General features: G+C 48.6%; 1 protein-coding gene across 3 annotated transcripts in view; it reads left to right on the forward strand.

The window, feature by feature from the left end:
• Positions 1 to 892: 892 nt before the first annotated feature.
• The window catches only part of Hhat (hedgehog acyltransferase), a 407,044-nt gene continuing 393,929 nt past the window's right edge, over positions 893 to 14,007 (forward strand). The window contains exon 1 of one of the 3 annotated variants that reach the window (XM_045141567.1): positions 893 to 966. Coding sequence is in view for 2 of the 3 variants with exons in the window: in XM_045141568.1 (XP_044997503.1) it covers positions 6,537 to 6,678 (142 nt within the window). In the remaining variant the exon portion in view is untranslated. Of the gene's footprint in view, positions 967 to 6,412; positions 6,679 to 14,007 lie in introns of those variants that run through there. The other 2 variants (XM_045141568.1, XM_045141566.1) reach the window with 2 other exon arrangements.

Below are 14,007 nucleotides of genomic sequence, written 5' to 3' on the forward strand. Positions count from 1 at the left end.
TTTTTGGTAGGCATAATTATGCGCCCTCTGCCCCCAAATACCAGGGACCAAACTCAGTTCCCACTGGGCCTGCGGTACGTCTCTTGACTTAACCTGGCGGTGATGGGGTTCTGGAAAGGGAAGACCGTTCCCAGTCCTCAAGAGTTCAAATGCTGGCTTCCTTTGCAACTAGGGAAAAAAGTCCCCTGACCAATACAATGACAGCTAGATGAACTTGGCGGAGGCCAGACGGTGGGCATGCACCGCTCACCCTCCCCTGGAGACGCATTCCTAAGGTGAGAGAAGGATCCAGAAGGTCGAGGTCTCTACCGGAGCCCAGGTAACCGCCCGTGGGGTGTGGCACGGGGTCCGCCGGGTGCCGATCGCGCTTCGCGGACGCAGGGCTCCGCGCCAGGCCTCGATCCCCGGGGGCGCCCGGGCGGCGGCTGGACGCGGCACCGCAAGCCAAGCCGAGCGGAGCCGAGCCGAGGGGAGCCGAGCAGAGCGGAGCCGAGCCGAGTCGAGCCGAGTCGAGCGGAGCCGGGCGAAGCCGAGCCGAGCGGAGCCGGGCAAAGCCGAGCCGAGCCGAGGGGAGCCGAGCCGAGCGGAGCCGGCCGAGCCGAGCCGAGGGAGCCGGGCAAAGCCGAGCCGAGCCGAGGGAGCCGAGCCGAGCGGAGCCGGGCGAAGCCGAGCCGAGCCGAGCCGAGGGGAGACGAGCCGAGCGGAGCCGGGCAAAGCCGAGCCGAGCCGAGGGGAGCCGAGCCGAGCGGAGCCGGGCAAAGCCGAGCCGAGCCGAGCCGAGGGGAGCCGAGCCGAGCGGAGCCGGGCGAAGCCGAGCCGAGCCGAGCCGAGGGGAGACGAGCCGAGCGGAGCCGGGCGAAGCCGAGCCGAGCCGAGGGGAGACGAGCCGAGTGGAGCCGGGCAAAGCCGAGCCGAGCCGAGGGGAGACGAGCCGAGCGGAGCCGAGCCGAGCGCTGCGGAGCGGAGGTGACGGCCGCGTGGGGGGCGCGGGCACGCGGCGGGCGCGCTGCGGGGCGCCGAGGCCGTGCCGCACAGCCTGGGACGCGGAAGTGGTGGGGCTGGGGCTGGGCGTCGGCGGGAGGGGACCGGTGGCGACCCCTCCCAGGGGTCGCCGTGCCTCAGTTTCCCCGGTGACGGATCCAGGAAACGCACAGGGCGCGCTCCGCTTCCTCCCGGCTCCCGAGCGTGCGCGCGCCCGAGGCCGGCGAGGAGACAAAGCGCGCGGCCCGGAGCCCCGGCGCGTCCCCGCGCCCCCGCCCGCCGCCGCCGCCGCCGCCGCGGCTTTGCCTCCCGCTTCCTCCGGGCCCGACTGCAGAGTCGTGTCGCCGCGGAGCGGGCGGGCGCGGAGGGGCGGCGAGGCGTGGTCGGGCGGCCCGCGGGTTCGGGCCGCGCATCCTGCGGAGCGCCCGTCTCGGGGACCAGCTCCCTCGCGCCGGAGCTCGGGGTCCTCCCGGCTCCGAGGCCGCCCTTATCTGTCTGTCCCTCCTGGAAAGTAGGCCAGATGGACCTGGGGTGAGGCCCAGTGCCGGAAGAAGCCGTGGGTGGACATGGGTGACACGAAGCTAGTCCGCATGGGCCTCCTACCTGCGTGCATGCAGCCTGCTTCCTTCCAAGGTGCAGTGGGCCTTAAATGTTGCCCTGCGTGACATCCTTGGCTCGTGTAGGGATTCTTTTTCTTTCTTTCTTTCTTTAAATATTGTTTACTTATTTATTTAAGGGCGAGAGAGAGGAGAACGGGCACGCTGGGGCCTCCAGCCTCTGTAAACGAACTCCAGACACGTGCGCCCCCTTTGCATCTGGCTAATGTGGGTCCTGGGGAATCGAACCTGGGTCTTTTGACTTTGCAGACAAGCACCTTAACTGTTAAGTCATCGCTCCAGCCCTCCTGTGGGGAGTCTTAACCCCGCCCCCGCAGCCTCCTCACCCTGCCTTCAGTCTGTATGTGGTGGCCCTGGGAGGCAGAAGGATCAGCGTTTAAGACCAGCCACTGCAACGTAACAAACAAGCAACAACAGAACCAGAAACTTTAAATAAAAGGCATAAAACACATAGAGTTATAAATAATGTTGAAACAGAGTTATCAAAATCATGTGATTACTTTGTTTTTGTGGTACTGGGATTGAACTCAAGGCCTAATACATACTAAGCAAACATTCTAGCCCTGACCTGCTACTTTATTGATGCATTGCGTCATAAGATTCTGTCCTGAAGCAATTAATTCCTGTCATCTCAAAGTGATGGTGCCCAGTGAGTGACACTTGCAGATTTGAACAGCTGCCCTGTGGCATGAAGATATGTGACTTGTTGATGGCAGTCACCAGAACTGCTCACCAAAATTACAGCAGCAATGGAATATTTATTTTCAACTACACATTCACAGAACAATGTCTGAGGAAAACAATGACATGAGCTCCCAGCCCCTTGAATTGTACCAGTGGGCATCTTGGGAATGGAGGGCTGGGTATCCTAGGTTACAGCTTGCTTTGAAGTGGTAGTTTGTCTTCTAAGGTCTGCTTTGTTTCTGTTTGTTTTGTTCTTTTTCTTTTAATATTGTTTCACAGACAGGGTCTTATTATACAGTCCATTTGGCCTATAACTGGAACTTGGAATCCTCCTGCCTCAGCTTCCACATGCAGGGTCACAGCTGTGGGCAGCCATGTCTGTCTGCCCCTTATAAGATGTGGTTGGCCACTATGTGTATTATACTATTATTATAATGTCTATCAGTAATGAAGTCAGTGTCTTCCTCCTGTGCTCTTGCTCACACTTGTTCTGAGGGAATTGCTGATGTGTGCACACTACCTGTTTACATTTTCTCTGAGTGGTTATATCTTCTGAGAGGGAATTGATGATGTCTGCACACATACCTGTTCACACTTGTTCTGAGTGGTAACAGCTTCTGAGAGGGAATTGCTGGTGTCTGCACACATACCTGTTCACACTTGTTCTGAGTGGCAACAGCTTCTGAGAGGGAGTTGCTGGTGTCTGCACACGTACCTGTTCACACTTGTCCTGAGTGGTAACAGCTTCTGAGAGAGAATTGCTGGTGTCTGCACACATACCTGTTCACACTTGTTCTGAGTGGTAATAGCTTCTGAGAGGGAATTGCTGGTGTCTGCACACATACCTGTTCACTGTTCACACTTGTTCTGAGTGGTAACAGCTTCTGAGAGGGAATTGCTGGTGTCTGCACACGTACCTGTTCACACTTGTTCTGAGTGGTAACAGCTTCTGAGGGGGAGTTGCTGATGTCTGCTGACATATGTGTTCTGCCCCTTCTCTGGGTCATGGAAAATATTCTGGTGACAGTGATGTGTATTATGTAGTGCACTCCATATAACCCTGTGTGTGTGTGTGTGTGTGTGTGTGTGCATGTGCATACACACAAGTGTGTCTATGTGCAAGTGTGCAGAGGCCAGAGGATGATGTTGGCTATCTGTCCTTCATCATTCCTCCATGTGTTTCCCTAAGATGGAGTCTCCCACTGATTCTGGCGCTGCCATTTTTGTGAGCCTCAGTGGTCTCTGCTCCCCACAGGACTGGGGTTACAGATGTATATGGCCATGCACAGTTGTTTACATAGGTGGTGGGGAATCCAACTTAGGCAGCCTTAGGCCTCCTCAGGCTCTCATGCTTGATTGGGAGACACTTGTATCGGTTGAGCCAGCTCTCAGGTCCTCTCTCTCTCTCTCTCTTTTGTGGACATAAATGTTGTTGGTTTGTATTAGTTTTTGTCACTGTCATGAAAATATTTTACAGAAATGACTTAGAGGAAAGATTTATTTTGGCTCACAGTTTCGGGGTTTTGGTTCCTCATGGCAGGGAGGGTGTGTAGGGCAGAGCAGTTCCTGTCATGGTGGACAGGAAGCAGAGAATGGAGAATGCAGGCTTTCGTATGGCTTTTTCCTTTTATCCCATCTGGGGCATAGTCCATGGGCTGGAGTCGCCCACATTTAGAATAGGCTACCCCTCAGTTAAGCCCCCTGGAAATGTCCTCACAGACATACCTGGGTGTGCCTCACCAGTCTCTAGGTGATTCTAAATGCAGTCAGGTGGGCAGTGAAGATTACCTACACACGTGTATGGTGCGTGTATCAGACAGCTTCAGGTTCACAGAGATGAACTTCCAGACCAGGCACAGTTATGGAGGAAGGGATATTTATTGAAGCTTACAGATCCAGGGGGAGTTCCATAATGGCAGAAGAAGCTGGCCTGCCTTCACAGGCCCAAGCAGACAGAGAGAAGCACAAGCCTAAAGGTCAAAAGCCACAGCACACTTCAGGAACTCCAGCTAGGCACACTTTGTATATCTTTAGATTGAAATCTGAAACCCACCACTGCACCTTAAGATCCGGACAGTGATACTGCCTCCATTCAGGTAGCTGCAGATGCAAACTACCAACAAACAACTGAATATATTGGGGGCCATCTATTCTATTCAAACCTCCACAGTGCGACTGGTGTCAGGGAAGGCAAAGAGATTAATTAACACTTATCCTACACATTTAAAAGATCTTATAGTATGTCACTAAGAGCAATTTCATTGTTATATATTTGCAAATCCAGATGAAATGGATGAATTTTTCAAATAAAAAGTCATAAGAAACAGTCCAGAAAAACTGAATAGCTTGATAAAAGGGACTCATTGTAGCTTAAAATTCTTTCCATCACAAGAATTTTAGGCCCAGATGGTTTCATTGGTAAAGTCTGCCAAACATTTGAAAAGAAGAGGAGGCACTGTAACCTTGTTGCTGAAACTTGATAAGGAAATGATAAGACATGTGTACACAGTCCAGCAGTGTTTGAATAAATGAACACGCACCAGGCAAAATATGATTTTTTTTTTCTAGGTGGAGTCTCGCTTTCTAGCCCAGGCTGACTTGGAATTCACTATGTAGTCTCAGGGTGGCCTCGAACTCACAGTGAGCCTCCTACCTCTGCCTCCTGAGTGCTGGGATTAAAGGCATGCGCCACCACACCTGGGCCCAAAATATGATTTAATGGAGGGTCGGAGGATGCAGTCTAGTGCTCCCCAAGCTTCCTATTTGAGATTCCCGCAGTCAAAGCTATGGGGAATGTGAGCATAAGTCCTGAGTTTGCCTCCAATCAGATCGTGAGTTGTTTGTTTAGGCTTATTCTGCTGGAAATCTTTGGAGAAGCTGTGAGTTCCCTGTCTCCAGGAAGCTTAGCCAGCGTGCATGGTTTTCCTGTCCCCAGGCTTAGCCTGAGCAAAGATTAGCCTTATTCTTTCCAATGAGCTTGATCTCCACAGAGGCACGTGTAGGTGGGACAGTGTCTGTAGAAAAGATAAAACAGCACATACGTAAATCAACTCGGCAATCTAGGAAAGGTTGATAGACTCCAGTCAACCTGGATTTATTCCAGAAATGGGAGCATTGCTCAACATTAGAAAATAACAAATGCAACTGACCACATACACAGAAAATATTTGCTAAACCTTGACACCCATGCATGATGAATATTCTTTGCAAACTGAAACATGGAGGGAAATTAAAGAAGATTTAAAATAATGGAGGACATGCCATTCCTCTGCAATTCTACAGATTCAGTCAAAGTTCCAGGAGATTATTATTTTTAAGTAGAAGCTGATAAATTGATTCAAAAAGTTATTTGGAAATTCTAGTCTAAAAATAACAGATTTCCTTCAATTAGCATTCAGTTATATTGTGAACTGGGGCTAGAGGGAGGGGTTCAGCAGTTAAAGGTGCTGGCTTACAAACCTGTTAGCTCAGGTTCAGTTTCCCAGCACCCACATAAAGCCCAATGCAAAAAGTGGCACAAACATCTAGCATTCATTTGCAGTGGCAAGAGACCCTGGCACACCCATACACTCGTGGAAATAAATAAATAAAAAAATTTAAAAAGAATATTCTGGGGGATGTGGAGATGGCTCAGCTGTTAAAGGCACTTACTTGAAAGTCTGTTGGCCTGGGTTCAATTCCCCAGCTGCCGACCTAAAGCCAGATGGGCATTCGTTTGCAGCGGCAAGAGATCCTGGTATACACAGGCGCACATGTGTCCACGTACACATGCATACATACAAATAAATATATAGGTAAATAAATAAATAAAATAATAATGAACAAGGATATTCTGATAGTCCCTAACTGCAAACAGCTCTGGTGTTCTTCCAGTGTAGGACAGGTGTTTCGAGGTGGAATACTGTAGTTACAAGGATGAGCAAATTGCAGCCTCTCACAGCAGCCTGGATGCGTCTCACACAGGAAGTAGGGCAGGAGGAAGACAGAAATAATGCAAGTGCTGTGTGATTCCACTTAAATGCAGGGCAACACAGCCAGAACAAGGGCTGCGTTGTAGCTCAGTTGGCAGAGTGTTTGCCTGGTGTTCATGAAGCCCTGCGTTGACTAACCAGTGCCACAGAACTGGTTGTGGTGGTGCATTGCATGGCTGTACTCTCAGCTCTTAGGAGATGGAGGCAGGAGCCTCAGAAGTTTGGGCCATCTTGGGCTACTTAGGGACCTCGGAGCCACCCTGGAGAACTTGTCTGGGACAAAATGAAACAACATTTCAACAACCAAATGAATAAAATACAAACAACCCAGGCAGAAGTAAACTACGGGGGTAGACTGTTGGTGGAGTCGCGACTGGGGCCAGGAGCAGGAGCTAAGGTGTCCCTGCTGCACAGGGGCTGCTCTGGTAAGCCTGCCTTTCGATGCCTAGCATTTTTACAATTAGACCTTGATGAAAAGTTTACGTAAAATGTTAGGTTGCAAGAAACATTTGGTTCACTTTGCATTTGGTTCACTTTGATGCCCTAATCTGGGAAGTGTTAGATGTGGGGGCTTGATGCTTGGTGATTAAAAAAGCTTCTCATAGGTTCAGAATTGTCATGGGGGAGAAATGTAATATCAGATCAGTATTTTTGTTGAGTTAGAGGTTTATGAAATTGACTTCTTTTAGCTGGTCTTTAATGGCTCATATAAAAAGACTTAGGGTCATGTTTGATAATAAGATTGGCAACAGTGTGATGTGGAAGGTGAGGATTGAGCATTACATTTTGTTTTCAGATTTCATTTCCTTCCAGTTTGATTTTAAAGTTTATACCAACTGGATTAAAAAAAAATCCGATTTATATAGATCCCTTAGTTGGCTATGTTTCTTCCAGGAGGCCATGAACTCAGGGCTGGTATGACATTAGTTTTCTGTTATGTCTACAAAAAAAAAAAAAAAAATCACTGTAGATTGGGTGGCTTGAAATGACACAGCTGACTCTCCATGGGTGACATACCTGTGGATTCAACAACCATGGACGTGTGAAGAAAATTTGCATTTATAGACTTTTTTCAAATTTTTATTTATTTGTAAGCAGAGAGAGAGAGAGAGAGAGGGAAAGAAGAGAGTAGACAGAGAGAGCATGGGCATGCCAGAGCCTCCAGGCACTGTAAACGAACTCCAGATGCACCTGCCCCTTGTGCATCTGGCTTACATGGGTCCTGGAGAATCGAACTTGTGTCCTTCAGCTTTGCACGCAGACGCCTTAACTTCTAAGCCATCTCTCCAGCCCTATAGACTGTTTTTCTTATCAGGGCCACCCCAGCAGTGTAGTAGGATGGGCATTGAAAGTACTTGTACCCGTAGGGTGTGCAATGTGATCTAGAGAAGATGTCAGCACAGGGAGGCTGGCTGTGTCCTCTGTAAATAGTGAACCCTGCTAGATCAGGGCTTCGGTTTCCACTGAGAGCAGAACCACGCCTGTGTGCAAAGTGAGGGACAGTTGTCCTGTGGTTCCAGAGGTCAGAAGTCCAAAGCGGATCTGCATTTGTTCCAGAAGATCTGGGAGAGGATCTTGTTGACCTTTCTAGCTTCTAGATGCCTCCTCCAGCCCTGTTTTTGCTCCTTCCCCCATCTTCGAAGAATTTCTGCATTTGGAAGTGGGCCAGGAGGATCAGAAGTTTAAGGTCATCTTTGGTTACATAGAGTTTGAGGTCAGTCTGGACTACATAAACCTTGCCTCAAAAAAAGCACATCTCCTCTGTCTCTGACCTCCTGTCTCCTGCATACTTCTTTTTTAATTTTTTGTTTGTTTTTATTTATTTATTTGAGAGCGACAGATAGAGAGAGACAGACAGACAGAGAGAGAGAGAGAGAGAATGAGAATGGGGCACACCAGGGCCTCCAGCCCCTAGAAACAAACTCCAGATGTGTGTGCCCCTTGTGCATCTGGCTAACATGGGTCCTGGAGAACCGAGCTAAACCGGGGTCCTTAGGTTTCACAGGCAAGCGCTTAACCGCTAAGCCACCTCTCCAGCCCATACTTCGCTTTTTGAAAATTTTTTTTTTACTTATTTGCAAACAGAGAGAGAGAGAAAGGGAGGGAGAGAGAAAAAGGAGAGAGGGTGAGAGGAGAGAAAGCAATAGAGAAAGAAATGAAAAGAAAGGAAGGAAAGAAGGAAGGAAGGAAGAAAAGAGTGAGCTTGCCAGGGCCTCTTGCCACTGAAAACAAACTCCAGGTTCATGTACCACTTTTTGTACCTGGCTATACATAGGCCCTAGAGAACTGAACCCTGGGCCATCAGGCTTTGTAAGCAAGTGTCTTTAACTGCTACGGCATCTCTCCAGCCTGGGCCTCTTTTTCATAAGGAAGGACCCATGTGAGTACATGGGGACCACCTGGGTAGTCCAGGGATTCTCCCTTCCTTCTTCCTTCTTGTAAGGAATCTTATGAGTATAGGGGGACCACTGGTTAGTGCAGGGTGACCTTCCCTCAGATGAAGGGGCTACCCCACAATGCTGGGATTGCAAGTGGCATCACCACATCCAGCTTTTACATGGGAGCTGGGGGTCCAAACTCAGGCTCTTGTGCACAGGTGGCAGGTACTTTACCCACTGAGCACCTCCCAGCCCACTCTTCATAACTATATAATTTTATAATATATATGTGCATATATATGTATATTTATGTAATTATTATATACACATGTATAATACACACACACACATACATACTTTGGTCGTGTCACTTAATAATGGGAATATATTCTGAAAAATGCATTCTTTGGTGATACTGGTATGAACTTCATGGAGGGGCTTTCTGCAAGCTACAATGGCTGCAGGTGGTACTAGGGTCACTGTCATACATGTGGTGTGGCACTCGGGTTCGCATTGTTGGTAGAAATCACCTGACCAAGAGCAGCTTGTGGGAAAAAAAAGTGTTTATTTTGGCTTACAAACTCGAGGGGAAGCTCCATGATGGCAGGGGAAAACGATGGCATGAGCAGAGGGTGGACATCACCTCCTGTTCAACATCAGATGGACAACAGGAACAGGAGGGTGTGCCAAACACTGGCAAGGGGAAACTGGCTATAACACCCATAAGCCCGCCCCCAGCAATACACTGCCTCCACGAAGCGTTAATTCCCAAATCTTCATCAGCTAGGAACCTAGCATTCAGAATACCTAAGTTTATGTGGGACATCTGAATCAAACCACCACATATGGTTTCTTCAGAATGTTTTCAGAGAGAGCAAGGGAGGGACACAGGAGAACCTTTGTGACATTTTATGTAATAAAAATGAAGGCTGAGATGCAGCTCAGTGGCAGAGCTTGCTTAGCAAGCGGAGCCGAGTCCAGTCTCAGCACTAGGGGAAGACAAGATCCCTTGTGCAGTATAGTTTTTTTTTTTTTTTTTAACATATTCCCTAAGTTTTCTTTAGTAGTGACTCTATGTATGCAATGCAGTGGACTGTGTACTCTGTCCCCTCACAAGGTGTTGTGGTTGCTTTTCCATAAAGGTTTTCCCCCTTGAGTCTGGGCTGTACTTGAACCTTGCTATGTCCATTATAATGTCTCTAATGTTAGTCAAGCTGACCCCAGAGTGATTGCACCTTTTACACTTGTCTTCGAACCTGAAATCCCCATCCTGTGGCAAAATCCAGTTCACCCAGCTGGGCAGTCAACACTTTAATGGGGGAAAGAATTGAGGCACCTAGTGTTTGCAAGCACAGAAAGCCAGATGTGTGTGAGCCATCATATGCCTTCCTGCCCCTGTTGATCTGTGGAGTGACACTGGTCACATGAGTGACCCTAGGGTGACGTCAACAGAACCACCCAGATGGCTTCCAACAGAATCCCCAGGAAGAACAAGGCTCCTTTGTTGAAAGCTACCACATGTCGGGGGTATTGAGAAGTAGCAACGCAGAGCCAATTCAGAGTATTTTGGTGTCGATTCAGAAGTAGTCTGGCTGTATTTGAAAACACCCTGTGTTTGACTTTCTACTGAGTCTGGCTGTATTTGAAAACACCCTGTGTTCGACTTTCTACTGAGTCTGGCTGTATTTGAAAACACGTTCGACTTTCTGCTGAGTCCTGGGGCCACCTTGGTTCTGTCTCATCAGCCCTGTGCATGACATAGTGGCGTTGGGTGGACAAGTGGTCCCCTTCCTAGGATGTGACCAGAGAGTGAGGTGGGATTTGGAAGGAACTGTGATAGCAAGGGGACACCAAGGGTCTGGATTTGGCTTCTCAGGGAGAAAATCATGTGATTTGTATTCTGCCAAAAGGGCTCCTGCCCCATCCCATTGGATCCCTAGAGAGCCACTTTTCCCAAATATGCTAGATGGTGGCTCTGCTGTGTCATTCTCTTCGGAACCACTGTCACACCAGTGGTCTTTGCTCTTTTCATGTTTATTACTTTGTGGCTTTTGGGGTGCTTATTTGTTTCTAAATTTAGAAGCATTTCCCTCCTACTGAGCCCTCATCTTTGTGGACCACCAGCTCCCGCTGTTAGGAGTTGGTTTGGTTTAGTGTGTCTGCAGTCAGTTATGGAAGGAATGCACACGAGCTGGAGGTCTCACGTGCAGCTCCCTTTCATGTTTCCTTAGGGAGTGTCTGTACGCACACCTGAATTTAAGCTTGTTCTACTTAGATAGCATTGACTGCCTTTGAGCATTTTGTTAGACTGATTTCACTCTAGGTTTTCTGAATAAATTGCTGCAGTGCACTGTGAGAAAGCGAGGAGGCAGAAGAAGCTGGGGAGGTGGACGCGGTGGGTGTGTCTTGGCTCTGCTGCTGGCCAGCTCGTGATTACGGCAGGTTTCTTAGCCTTTCTCATTCCCCCAAGATTGTTACCATAATGAGATGATACTTGCATTTTTTCAGCACAGGTAATCCTTAAAGAGAACTCATTATTTCAGAGCTTTTACTAACCTCTAGGAAAACCTGGCAGAGGAGCGTCCTCTTTATGTCACCGAACACTTAGTTGGCGATACTGTTCTGAAGGTGTGACACAAGTTTGGCTATAGTCCGTATAGTGCTTGGATCACAGATTAGGAGCTGAGAGAGAATTTAAAATGGAAAAGTTGGAATCCATTTGTTGAGTGTGTTAGAAAGCAAGCAGTTTTGAAATGATGCTGGCCATTTCTGGGGAATTCATATGAGCACCACTGAGCCTGTGCTGGTGGGTGAGCGCTTCCCTATAAGGCACAGGGTTTCTGCCTGCAGCGGCTGGACCTCTGAACACTCGTTCTCATCTCTGGTCTTGGTGGTGTCTCTCTGTCCCTGGCTGACTGACCCCTTCTTCTCCCTCAGCAAGATTCTGATTCCCAGTGGTAAGGTGCCAAAGGATTCGATCCGTAGGGAGCATCTCGGAGCTAGCACCTATGAAGGCAGGTAAATGCTGGTGGCTGAATTCTTGCCTTTTTATTCTGTGGGTGTGGGCCTCACGTCTTATGATTTCTACATACTTTTTAAACTGTTAACCTAGAGCTGGGTGTGGTGGCACACGCCTTTAATCCCAGCACTCGGGAGGCAGAGGTAGGAGGATCACCGTGAGTTCAAGGCCACCCTGAGACTGAGACTACATAGCGAATTCCAGTCAGCCTGGGCTAGAGCGAGACCCTACCTCAAAAAAAAAACCAAACAAACAAAAAACCCAAAATAATAAATAAATTGTCAACCTTGGGCTGGAGACATGGCTCAGTTGTTAAGGCTGTTGCCTCCAGAGCCTAATAAACAGCACTTGATTCTTGAGTACCCACAGAAATCCAGATACACAGAGTAGCATCTGCATCTGGAGTTTGTTTGCAGCAGCTGGAGACCCTGGCATGCCCATTTTCTCTGTCTGTTTCTCTTCTCTCTATCTTTCTCTCTGCTTGCAAATAAATAAATTGTCAACCTTGGGGCTTTCATCCCTGATATTCCTATTTCTTCAGTCTGACTTCCTTCCCTCTGATCTTGGGATCTTTCCAACACTTAGTATCAAAGATTTCCTGTCTCTGCCTTCTCTAGTCCAGAACCTCTCGTCCCAGTGATGGCCTCACTGTTGGGACCTTGGGTCTTCGGGCTCTATGTTTGCTGTGTACACTCCTCCCCCCGGCCGACACCTGGAGCAGCTTGATACCTGGTGGAACTCAGTTCTTACCACTGTGGCTTGGTTCTAGCCCGTTTTCTCTGCTTCCCATTGGTGGTCTGGATAATGCACCTCCCTCCCCTGCACAGAGCCTGGGCCTCCTTGTAGTTAAATGGGTGGTGGTCCTCTCTCCTCCAGGGCTTTGCTGTCCATGGTTTTGCTTCTCTATGCCTAACTGTAATCCAAAAATCTTAAGTGGGAAATTCCAGGCAGGACTAATTTATAAATTTTGAATGGTGTGCCATTGTAAGTTACATGATGCTGGCCAGCCCCTCACTGGGGACACAAACCCATCTCTTTGCCAATGTGTCCAACTTATATGTTCTACCTGTCCCCGATCAGTCACTTATCTGTCTCAGTTACCAGACTGACTGTCACAGTATCACAGTGCTTATGCTAAATAACCCTTATTTTACTTAATAAAGGCCCCAAAGTACAAGAATAGAGATATTGACAATTCAGACATGTCAAAGAGAAGCCTGGAACTATTTCATTTTAGAGAAAAGCTGAAAGCTCTTCACTTAATAAGGAAAGAAAAGGATTCCCATGTCAAGGCTGCTGAGATCTGTGGTAAGAACAAATCTCCTATTCATGACGTTGAGCAGAAGGAGAAGTCTGCACTGTTTAGCTCAGGTATAGAAGTGATAGCCACAGCGTGTGGTGAGCGCTCAATTCTTAAGAGAAAGATATCCAGGAGGCAACTGCGCAAGTGGTCCCCAACTTGAAATGGGCTGACTTAGAATTTTTTTAAACTTTCCAATGTTTTTTTGGGGGGAGGTATTAATGCATGTGTGACTTATTTTAGACTTTTCCTGGGTTTATTGGGCTGAAATACCATCATAAGCCAGAGAAGGCCTTTATTCAGAAGGTACTGTCTACAATTTCAGGCTTGTACTGGGGTTTAGGATGTATGCACCTAACACAAGGGGGCGTCTGCTATGCTATCTTGTGAGCCTGAAGTTTCTTTAGGAAATCAACTCTAAACCTGGTCATGTTTAAGATCCTCTGCCACACTGCCCCGAGGTTCCTTTCACCTCACCCGCCGAATTGTCTCCTTTTCTCGGCGCTGAGTGCATTCCCGCCCCTAGGGATGTCCTCACACGCGTCCTCACCTGGAGCCATCTCAGCAGCCCTGCTGCGCTTTCACCTTGGTGGCACCACCTTGCTTGGTGAGCAGCTGTTGCATAACTGGCTGCCTGCAGAGGGGGTGGCGTGAGTGGTGACTGGCATCTAGGATGTTTTACACCTGCCCACTTGGCAGACATGCTGCTGCAGGGCAGTCTGTGCACGGAAAACAAGAATTATCATGCGTGCATGTGAGTAAGGACCTCTCAGGCCTCATCATGAGTCATGCTTCTGTTGGAACATGCTTGTTTAAAAAATGAAAAATAGACAAGTGGAAGATGGAATGGGGTGGGAAACCCCTGTGGGTTCAACATTGTGATAGTCAATCTCTAGTTGTTAACCTGATAGGATTTAGAATAACCATGGAAACCAATCTCATGGCATGTCTGTGAAGGACTTTCCAGCTTGGGACCCACCCTAAGCATTCCATGGGCTTGGGTTCGGGACTCTATAGCAATGAGAGAGCTAATTGGCCAACAGCTCTCACTGCTCCT

This window comes from Jaculus jaculus, chromosome 1, assembly GCF_020740685.1.
Source record: "Jaculus jaculus isolate mJacJac1 chromosome 1, mJacJac1.mat.Y.cur, whole genome shotgun sequence".
Classification (NCBI taxonomy): domain Eukaryota; kingdom Metazoa; phylum Chordata; class Mammalia; order Rodentia; family Dipodidae; genus Jaculus; species Jaculus jaculus.